Here is a 10834-nt window from a genome sequence, read left to right as displayed (position 1 = left end):
AGCATGAATTATTTCTTAAGTTCTTTCTAGCTCTGGATTCATTGAAATTATGATTAAAGCATTTGGGGAAGATTATTATGACGATGGTGAAATGGATGAATTGGAGTAGGGAGAAATAAAAAGATCCATCTCATTGTGACAAATAATTATCACTAGAGTGGAGCCTGAATAAAGGAATATTTCAACTACACAAATTCCCCCAATGAGACCCCTGTAAGTGGGTCTTACGAACTTAACAGCTGGCCTGGCTGGGGGCCACCAGGAATCTGATCCCAAATTTTTTACCTGTCTGTTTCAGTTGGTCACTGCCCATGCCATGCCAGTGGTAGCTTCATCCTAGATACTTCCACAGCAGTTTAGGGTGGAGGACCAGAATGACTCAGAATATGAAAGTGAAGAAATAAGATACAGAAACACACACACACACACACACACACACACAAACCCTCTGAGCCAACAAGTCTGCATGTCAGATCCCCAGTGTGCTGCCTCTTAGAGCTATGAACAGCCTGTCATACTTGGGACCCATCATTTCCATTAGTCAGTGGAAACAGAGGCCTAGGCCCTGTTTTCATTATCCAATGGCACCAGCCCTAGATCTTTCTCTGATTATTCTGGGGAAATGGCACAACCTCTGCCATTCATTTATCACGGCAATTTCTTCCCATGTGTTGGACCTATGGCTGGTAGTTGTGAATAAAGCATCCATGGTACCAGGTTTGAAAACAGCCATCATAAATTGTCATGATTTTTCTACCAACCGTGCATTGGCATAGGATGATATGCAGTGAAAATGCTCAGGACTGGGATGCCAGTGCACACATGGAGCACTGATATTCATAAAAGAAAAAGTTAATTCTGCTCATAGCTCACTGGCAAGATGGAAATAATCTACATTTGTGCAAGAGTCAGGGCCAGTACTATGCCCTGGGCTCTAGGGCAATTTTAGGGGAAAGAGTCAAGAGTCTTGAGATCCAGTATTGCTATTTGTCTGGGAGAAGAGCCTGAAGAAGTCACTTATTCATTCAATATATCTGTTTCCTCAGACATCATAGAGTATAAAAATATGGCCCCAATATCCTGAAAAGATAGTTGGGTATGGAGGCGGGGGTCAATGACAAATGGGAAAATGCTGTGAGAAGTTCAGTTCTCTACAAAGATGAGAGGTTGCTGTTAAATCATAAGGTTCTGAGAACAGCAACGTGCACTTGCAATAGATACATCCTGAGCCCAGATCGAGGACCCCAGGAACCATGAGGGTGCAAAAAGGAGAGAAAGCCAAAGTGGGAGAAATTCCATTAGGAATATGAGCTTGAAAACAGTATTTTAAACATGGAGAACTTGGGTTGGAAAATAAGCATTTTCAGGACAAATGCTTTGTCTAAAGACAAAGAAAGAAAACATAGTACCTTGAGCATTACTATACTGGAGTATTACTAGAATAAGAGAATGGAGCAAAAAGATTCCTCTTTACTCATATTATCTAAGGATTATTTAGTAAGTAAACCCTAAAAAATAATAGTAAATGCAAGTTCCCCATTATATTCTATTTCATCCTATAGAAATTGACTTCACAAAGCCATGGGACTTGTATGTCTCCTTGTATTCCTTTTCTCTTCTCCTACATTTCTTCCACTACATACTGCAAGGAGGGACCACCAACCACCCCCCATGAGGCTGGAAGGCAAAGCTTTTATGAAGGCTGACTGCCTTTACCACCCAGAACTCTCTGATAATACCTACTTGGGCACCAGTCTCCACTGCCCTCCAGCAGCCTCTGGGTAAAACATCTGTACTCAAGGGCTCAGAGTCCAAAGATGCCACAGCTTGCTGTGTGATCTTAGGTCAGTTCTATCCTTCTCTGGACGTTGGCTCCTTCACCTGAAGACAAAAGATTTCTCTTCCTCAATGTCAATAGGAGTCTTCTCGAGGGGACTCTAGCTTCATTATAATACTTGGAGTTGTGAGCACTGTACTTAGTATAATATCCTGAATATTTCAGGAAGCACAGGCAGGATTAAAGCCAATGATTTCCATCATAAAAGAAGGCATTCCCTGAGGAGAAAAATCCAGTACCCCTTCGTGGGCTCCTCCCTCCACCAAAGGTCACGACTCCGCACCCAGGATCCTCTGGTCCTCAGAGTACCGAGATCAAAGCCCTGCCTGGTCTCTAGCTCGAAGACAGAAATCTTTCCTAAGTGGACTTCCAGAAACCACACTTTTACTGGAAAGAAAAACAGCAGGAAATGTGACAGACCATTCTACCGCTTTACCTCTCAGGCCAGCATGAGCCTTGAATAATATCGAATCTTTCCTCTACATACTTGAAAAATATTCATTTCCTCTAAATCTTCCAGCTTAATTTTACTACTGACCTCATGCCCTAGGAGAGCTCCTTCATGCTTCTTGCTTTTCTTGCTGGCTACTGAAGCAGGAAGCATGGAGGAAGAGGATCTGAAGGCCCAAGTAATAGGGGAAAAAAGAAAAAAGAAAAAGAAATCTTATCACCTTTGCTTGATGCATCCTTCTTATACTCAGTGGCTTCTTTCCATCCCAACTCCCTTTTAAAGGTAACGGATCCACGTCCTCCAAGCTCAGAACTTCACTCTCTCACACCACCTCCATTTCTTCATGCTTCAGAACGTCACATGCTCTTTCTTGGAGCCATTAGAGAAACTCCCCACTCCCTCACTTAACAGATGAGAACATTCACGATGCAGGAAGACTCGTTGCTCGGGATTAAACAGTGGCCAAGTTCAAGCCAAGCCCCCGGTCATTGTAGACAAAACTTCACAATTCCCTTAAGAATCACACACCAACAGTTTGCTAGATCAAGGGATATCTGGTCCTCCAAGCCCTGAGATCAAAGCTCTGCCTGGCCTTTAGGGCAAAGAGAGAAATCTGCTCTAAATGGACTTCTAGAAAACACACTTTTAGATATTAGACTGTCCCTTTAAAAAGAGAGAGAGAGAGAGAGGGGAAGAAAGGAAGATGAAAAACAATGTCATAAAGATAGAAACTCTGCCTGGGACATTGGCTACACACACCTGAAGGCTGGTATTCAACGTCTTTCAGATGTGTCATTGTTTGGACAACAGTGATCATCGTGAGCTAATATTTGTTGAATGCCAGGCATTCTTTCCTATTTGGGAAGGATGGTGACGAGTCTCAAGAGCTCATCAAGCTCTTTTGGGCTTCCGTTGGTAACAACCATATGCAATACCAGTCTCCCAGATGGTTTGGCAAGACCAGCACAGCAAAGTGGACAGGAGAATGTGCCACAACCCCCACGCCCTACACCCAGCTTTCAGTATTTCAACCACCACAGGCATGTGTGCAGTCCTGGGCTACCATGGAAAAGCAAAGGCACTTAGTGTTCTTTAATAAACAAAAGTCTTAATCTGAGCCAAAAAAATAAAATATAAAAAAATAAGAGGGGTCCCTCACTTGCTCTGGACCGGCTGTTTCCTCCAGGTATTTTTCTAGTGTGGAATTGTGTCTAATTAGGTATGATTGGGGGAGTCGTCTTGCCACTGCTTCCTTCGGCCCCTTAATTTGGAGAAAGCACCTCTCAGCACACCATCCGCTTGAACTGTGGGATCCTGTCTCATAGCCTAAGCAAAGTTAATGGATGAAGCAAGCCCCAGGAGAGTTTTAAGGTCGGGGGCATGGGGGAAGAGGAAGCAGAAGGCTGCTGTCCAGGGAAACACAGAGGTATTAATGCTGGGTTTTTGTTTCGTTTTTCCCTTAATGTAATCTAAAGGCAACTTTTAAGATCTAGATCAAGTTCTTTTGTGATTAGCCAACACTATTTTCCTTCTTATTACTACCACTCCCCCACCAAAAAACCCAGCTTTAATCATTTCCCTTCATAACTCTTAGCACTTTGGTTCACTTCTTGGGAATTTCAGAAATGATTCAAAATCAGTACAGTAGGGAAAAAATATTTATTTTCTAAAGTTATTACCTTGACAGGCAAAACAAAGCATTTTCTCAATTTCATTCAGAAATACATTTTAAAAAAATACATAGACCAATATGGCCTGCCCAAATGTATATTTAACATGGTAAATATAAGGAATAAATTGTTTAGAATATAAATATCTATAAAAAAATAAGTACATTGAAATTTAATCCAACCTCTTCCATTAGCCAGTTACATAAAGGACAATAACTTTACTGCTTTAAAGCATAACCAAATGTTTACTTTTCAATGTCTTTTATGAACAACCCTATACCGTTGTGTTTCCAAAGATCAAGGTAAGGGAACCTCCAGATTCAAGGATCTTTTTCCTTATGGATCAGAGCTAGTAGATTACCATGAAAATGTTACATCTACTACTGGCATGTTAGACTAGACATCTATGAGGCCAAGATTTACTATGGGGGTTTTGGGGGAGGGGATGGCAAGAGGGGACAGAGCCGGGGTAGGCAATAATTAACGGTGGGGAAGTACTTCTACCAGAGTGCAATAGAGGTGAGGTAGACTCAGATTCATCAAACCCATCCTGATTTACAGTAGTAACAGTTTCTTTTAGTTTTGCATTTTGTGAATTAAAAAAAAAAAAAGTCTTTTACTTTTTTTTTTTTTTTTTTTTACTTGAATGTCCTTCGAATGTGTTTTCAATTCGTGCATTCCTTAGAAAACCTTTGCGTGGACTTTGGAGTTTCTCCCTGAAATGTGCCAGGCACCTGAGTGAGACACAAACACTCCCTTCGGACTCTCTTCAGAAATTCCACCCTGTGTGGAATCTCTTCTCCCCCAGAGGATGACATCCTAATTCACAAGTCACTGTGTCTCTCTGCTTTCCAAGTGGTCCATTGTCACCCCAAGCGAGGAGAGACTAAAGCAGTTATCATTGATGGAAGCAAATGAAGATGGATTGGGGGACTCCTTAACCTTCCCTGGAATGTTTAGAGCAAGGGCACTGGCCCGTTGCCAGTCTGGAACAAGAAACAGTCTAAGCAGGGAGGATGCTTTTGCTCTGATCTCAGCCATGGGGAGAGAGTGCAGAATTAGCTGCAGGGTTCCCTCCACAGAGGAGAAGGCTTGCGGGCCACAGGCCCAGTCAAGGTGACCAGTCATCAGTGTGTTCGATTATGGGTCACTTTGTTCTCTCTGTAGAGCTCTGCTTTCAGCTTTTGCAACACGGAAAGCTGTTTTGATGCTGTTGCTGATGGCGTCCAACCTATTAAAACAAGACAAGAGAAAACAAATGTTATTTTTTTTTTTAAATCACTTCTGGGCAAAAAGAGGCATCTAAAATTAGAATCTGGCACAAACAAATCTAAGTCTGATCCTAAACCTTCACCACCAACTGCAACAGCGTGCTACTCTTGGTTAATCTCAAGGGAAAATGAAGCCCATCTTTTATTCTGGAAATGGAGGTGGGGGGGAGACGAAGGGAGCTATGGTCATATCTAAAGGAAATTGGGCATTAAGTACAATTTTAAAATATAATTTTATGGTAAACTAGAGATACTCTCTTTTATTCTGTTGCTACCACCACCACGAGACTCTATGGAGAACTGCCTCTGCATAGGTTTCAAATAACCATGGATGTCTTCTTAATCACAAAAGCAATTAAAGGTGACTTGGTAGAAAAGAAACAAAAAGAGAGGTAGGGCCAAAGCAAATGGTGTACAGCACTTAGAAAATGCTGTACTTTCTGCAGGTTTAATGTTTTTTTTTTTTTTTTGCAGGAAAAAGAAAGGGAATTGCAGTAGTGATTTGATCGTTGACACAGTAATACTAATAGAAAAATAAGAATAATTTCCAAATCAGTTAAGGAACTGTGGTTTATGTAACCCCATGATCTGAAGGGAACATCAGGGGCCTGACATTATAAATATGGAATGGCAATGGCCAGCCAAACATCCCAGACAGCTGAGGATGTCCCATACATCAGCAGTAAACAACACAGAGGTGGTTGCTGCCTGCCAGGCCTGTGCTCAGAACACTCTGACCACAGAACTTCTTGCCTCTGGATTTCTAGGAAAAGTTTCCATGGACCAAGATAGGGAAATGTAGGACATGTGAAAGCTCTGAATACAGATTTCCTCCCTCTAGCTTACAAATTCCAAGATGTTTTGGATTTGGAAAGGCCATCACTCTAGAGATGCCCATCACAACCCCATGGTGTTGACTAATCGGCATCCTTTCTCTGCCTCAGCTCACACACAACCAACCAGAAAAGATGAGAGCTATTCACAATGACATGGGCTCTCCACTCAATGCACTTCCCTATTTAAAAAAATAGGGAGACCTGGGTGGCTCAGTGGTTGAGCATCTGTCTTTGGCTCAGGGCATGATCCCAGGGTCGTGGGATCGAGTCCCACATCAGGATCCCCAAGGGGTGCCTGCTTCTCCCTCTGCCTATGTCTCTGCCTCCCTCTCTCTCTGTCTCTCACGAATAAATTTTTTAAAATCTTTAATAAATAAATAAATAAACCCTCAAAACAGCATGTTCTAATTCTCACCATCCCTATCTAATGACTTTATTTTTCCCTTTGGCCATTGGAGTAACTGCTATGCTTTGGGGGGTTTCTTTTCTTTTGTTTTTTGGCTTTTGGATTTTTTTTTTGTAACTGCTATGTTTTTTAAAGAACTTGATCATTCATGACACTTGAATTTAAGAATAAATAAAATAAAATAAAATAAAACATCAAAACTCCTGTCCCTGAAAAAAATGTTACTTTCTCAAGGAAAGTGGCAAATACATTGACTCAGAAAAGCAAGGACTAGATGTGACCAAGTGACAAGGATGCCTATAGATGTAACTTGTTTGGAAAAGCTACCTTTGGACTGAGTGGCACAGGCTCCAGATTATCAGAGTGTACAGTGGGCAAAGATCTGCCTTCAAAAAATATATATATTTGAGAGGGATTCCTTTGCTCTTTTTAATCTATAGACTATGAAGATCTTTGTTGTCTTCTAAGCCTTTCTCTCATCAACAGGAGGGTACCTGTAGGGAGCAGCCCCTTAGCACTGGTGACTGGGGCTAGCTGGTTGGGGGAGTCTCTTACCTTCTTATTTTTCTTCCTGCCACCAGCTGCTGCTGCTTGGACTTTTCTCCAAGCTCAGAACAGTCTTTTCCTTTCTTATGGCCATTCCAGCCCTTCTCCATACTGTCTTGCTCCCTGTTAAAATACAGATAGCGCCAAACATTTCAGCAACGGTACCTTCAGTTCTCACAAAGTCTCTGTTAATGTCTCTTAAACAAGAAGGCAACATTATGATGGGAAGATCAAGAGGCCATAAAACTGATCGAAAGCCAACGTGTTTCTACCTCACCTGAGTTCTTTTCCCGCTTGGCAAAAAGTCCAGCACTTCTTGTCTTTTTGGCTAGCACACTGGCATCTCTTCCTGTGGTCTGTTGCCTTTGTGATAAATAAATCCTTTAAAGATCGCTTAGACCTAGAAGGGCTTCCAAGTCCATACGGAACAATGTGCCTATTAGCAAAAAAGATGAACAAAAGACATTAGCATACTTATGAGTCTTTGAAATGATGCATTCTGTGGCACAAACTCATTGCAGTGGGACCCAAGTTGCTCACCGCACAGCACCTGGTCTCACAATTTAGGAGGGTCCAGTACGGTGGTGGTCAGGAGCACGTGCCCATCAATGTCGCCCTGAGTGTGTACCCCACCAGGAGAAAGCCAGTTTTCTAACTCAATGAAGTTCCATTTGGATTCTAAACAAATTTCACTTTCCTCTCCACACAAACAGCTTTGTTTTTTTTTTTGTCCCAAATTATGACATCTCAGCTTTGGTGTCTGTTTCCTATTTTCTTCCTTTTCTGACTTTCTATCTAGTTAACAGCTACGGGGGAGGGGGGGGGGACTTAGATGCAAAACTATGACTCACATGATTTTGAAAATCTATTTTCAATCCAAGACAGATGATAATGCGAAAAGTGCCCTCTGAAGGGGATGGGGGGGAGTGGGGGGATGGGGAGGACATGCTACAGCACACACCATTCACCCCCAGGATTGCACATCTCTCGCAACTGGTGATATCATGCGACTAATAGAAGGACTCATTGCCAGAAGGCTGTCCAGTAATTTCCAAAGTGTCCCTTTTGAGTCTCACCTAAAAGGAATAAAGTTCTGTCCTTGGAATCCTACTTGCCATCAGCATTTTACATCTATCCAGTCATGAGTGTTTGAGCCACGGGGCCTCAGAAGACCTCCCCTCTGTTTCAAAGAACCTCCCTGCCTGTGTATTTTTAGGACCCGAGGGGCACTGTCCCCGGCCGCCCACCCGGGGCACCTTCATGTCCTCAGAAGTGCTACCTTCGGAATCCACACCAGGAGCTCCCCTAAAAGCAGCTAGAGTCACTGGGCTCCAGAGTCTGGGGAAGCCAGAGGTAAGGAATAGAGTTACGACGCCCTCTAGGGACTTACTCAGGAGTGTTGACCCAGATGATGTCAAGGTGGCAGAAGTAGACACACTCTTTATCCATCAGGGAAGAGCAGGAGCAGCGCTTGGATCGGCGGGGCCGCCAGGGTGCACTGGGAGCAGGCTTCTCCCCCCTGCTGTCGGGGCCTGTGCTGAGCTCCGCACCCAGGACCGCTGGGGAGAGAAAGAGCAGGTCAGCAGGGCATATCCCCTGGGATCTAGAGGAGCACATAGAAGCCCGTGAAGCACACAGCCCGCCGTCAGCAAGAAACACAGAGCAAAAGGGGCTCTTTATCTTTCCTCTCCTTAACGTGACTTCACCTTTACCCCCACTGGCTTATGCACTTTCAGGGAGATTACACATGAGCTGGGGTGGCAACCACCTGAAAAGGGGACTGCTGGCCAGGCCCCAGAGAAACGGGTGGCCATGCTGCCTGTTAGAAATGCAGGGTGGCTTCTCCATGGCATTTAATAGGACAGACTGATCTAGCAGGATAGTGGCTTAAAGTTGGCCGATGACCAAAGATCTAAAGCTAAATAAATCCCCTGCCTCTTCCTAGGTTCAGGGCCACTTCCCCATGCAGTTTAGGGGAGTACCCGCCACTTCACACCTGCTGGAGGGCAGAGAGCAGCCCAGGTGGTATATAGTCCTTGAAGTTAGGAGGAATTCAAGATGTTTGGGGGAGAAGACTGGAGAAAAGAAGAGAAACCAGCCCTACAATAGTCATCACAAGTGGTAAACTCTAGAGAAGGTACTGACCTAGACTAAGACTGAGCAGCAAGGAGCTTGGGAACCTAATGCAGGTTCTGTGGATTTTGAATCCAGAATCCCCCGAACAGGATGGCATGTGTGGGATTCGCTTCTTGCCCCTTCCCCACTGCGGCATCGCCTCTTCTTACTGACAAGTTAGCCATGCAGCTTATCTGCCCAATTTTGTACATTTCAAATGATCAGACACATTCCAGGATTTTCATTCCCTTGACATCTTTTCTCTTTAGTCAGGGTCATGAAAAGACACACAAAAAAGGGCATTGACCCCGAGAAGGGGGAAACGGGCAGATGCACACGTACTATCTAAATCCTCAAGCAGCCACGACTTATCGTGGCTCCCCTCCCACAACAGGTGAATAAAACTGAAAATAGACCTCACACCATCTTAGGTGCCAAAAACCTGCCAAAAGAAGCCTAAAGTCAATAGTGACAAATTTTAAAGAAAACATCTGCTTCACCCTGAAACCGCCGGAGGGTTATTCAACAGACTGTTCTGCAGGTGATTTTACTGCTCATAGATTGCTTGAATGACTTGAATAAAATTCCTTGGCTTCGAGGTGAAACGTTTAAATATTTTACACATTCACACGCTATTAAAACAGTATTTAAATAAGATGGAAGTTCCTATATGTCCTATGAACTGTACAGACCCATGTGTTGCAAATATCCATTTGGCTAACTGCGAAGCTAGTCTTTGCCTTTCTTGAGTTATAGATTTTAAAAGCCCAGGAAATCCACACCACCTATATAATAACAATAAGTTATTTTCATGCTCTGGGAGCAATTGTTTTCAAGAGAGGAATTCTCTTCCCCCGCAACTCGAAAAGTTTTTTTTTTTTTTCCAACTGGAAAACTTAAGTAGCTTTGAGCAGTAATTCCCAGACCCTTGCCATGTGAGCTGCAGGCATAAAAAAGAGGAGGAAAACAGCAGCACGAAAACCATGAGGGTGCACACAAATCAGTAGACAGCAACGTTCAGAGAGATTCACGAGTCCCCGTTTGCCTACCTGCTTCTGGAGCTCCTTGGAAAGCCACAAACAGCAGAGAAAAAATCATGGGGAAATAATCCATTTTGGAGAAAAAAAAAAAAAAGAGAGAGAGAGAGAGTGACAGAGAGAGAAAGAGAGGAGTGGGGATGGATCAAAGTCCTCTCCTGCCAACCGAACCTAAAAGGTTGAAAACGAAAAAATAAAAAATAAAAAATAAAATAATAATAGCTTCTGGTTGTTCAGATCGAGTGAGCCTTCAGCCTAAAAGCGCTCTTTAGAGAAAAAAAAAAAAAAAAAAAGAAGAAGAAGAAGAGGTTTAGGGAGGAGCGCGGGCGGTGGAGCGGGGCGCACTGCGGGGCGCACTGCGGGGCGCTCGGCGACCTCGGGGACCTCGGGGACCGCGCAGCCCGGGACCCTCCTGCGCGCTCGGCCCTGCGCCGCGGCACCAGCGCGTCTGGCTTGGACAGCTCTCCGCAGCCTTTTTATATTGAACCCCTATAGAGTGGGGGTAAACAGCTCCCACTTTATTCCAGCCCCAGACAATGTTATTGTGTTATTAGTCACCAACAGGCAACGTGCAGCCGGAGATAAGGGCCGGCTCCGAAGGAAATCACTGCTAACTTCAGAGGCAGACGCCCGCCGCCGTCTGACAATCCAGGGGCAGGGCTAAG

The 10834-nt window shown here is 43.9% G+C and overlaps 1 protein-coding gene across 1 annotated transcript; it reads right to left on the bottom strand.

The window, feature by feature from the left end:
* Positions 1 to 3927: 3927 nt before the first annotated feature.
* Positions 3928 to 10420, bottom strand: EDN1 (endothelin 1). The gene is given in 6 exon segments (NM_001002956.1): positions 3928 to 5140; positions 5142 to 5189; positions 7027 to 7140; positions 7295 to 7453; positions 8408 to 8576; positions 10182 to 10420. Coding segments are annotated over 6 exon segments (609 nt in total). The 5' UTR covers positions 10246 to 10420; the 3' UTR covers positions 3928 to 5085.
* Between the last annotated feature and the right edge of the window lie 414 nt (positions 10421 to 10834).

Source organism: Canis lupus, chromosome 35 (genome assembly GCF_011100685.1).
Source record: "Canis lupus familiaris isolate Mischka breed German Shepherd chromosome 35, alternate assembly UU_Cfam_GSD_1.0, whole genome shotgun sequence".
NCBI classification, from domain to species: Eukaryota; Metazoa; Chordata; class Mammalia; order Carnivora; family Canidae; genus Canis; species Canis lupus.
The sequence above is the reverse complement of the archived record's forward strand: the minus strand, read 5'-3'. Positions and strand labels throughout refer to the sequence as shown.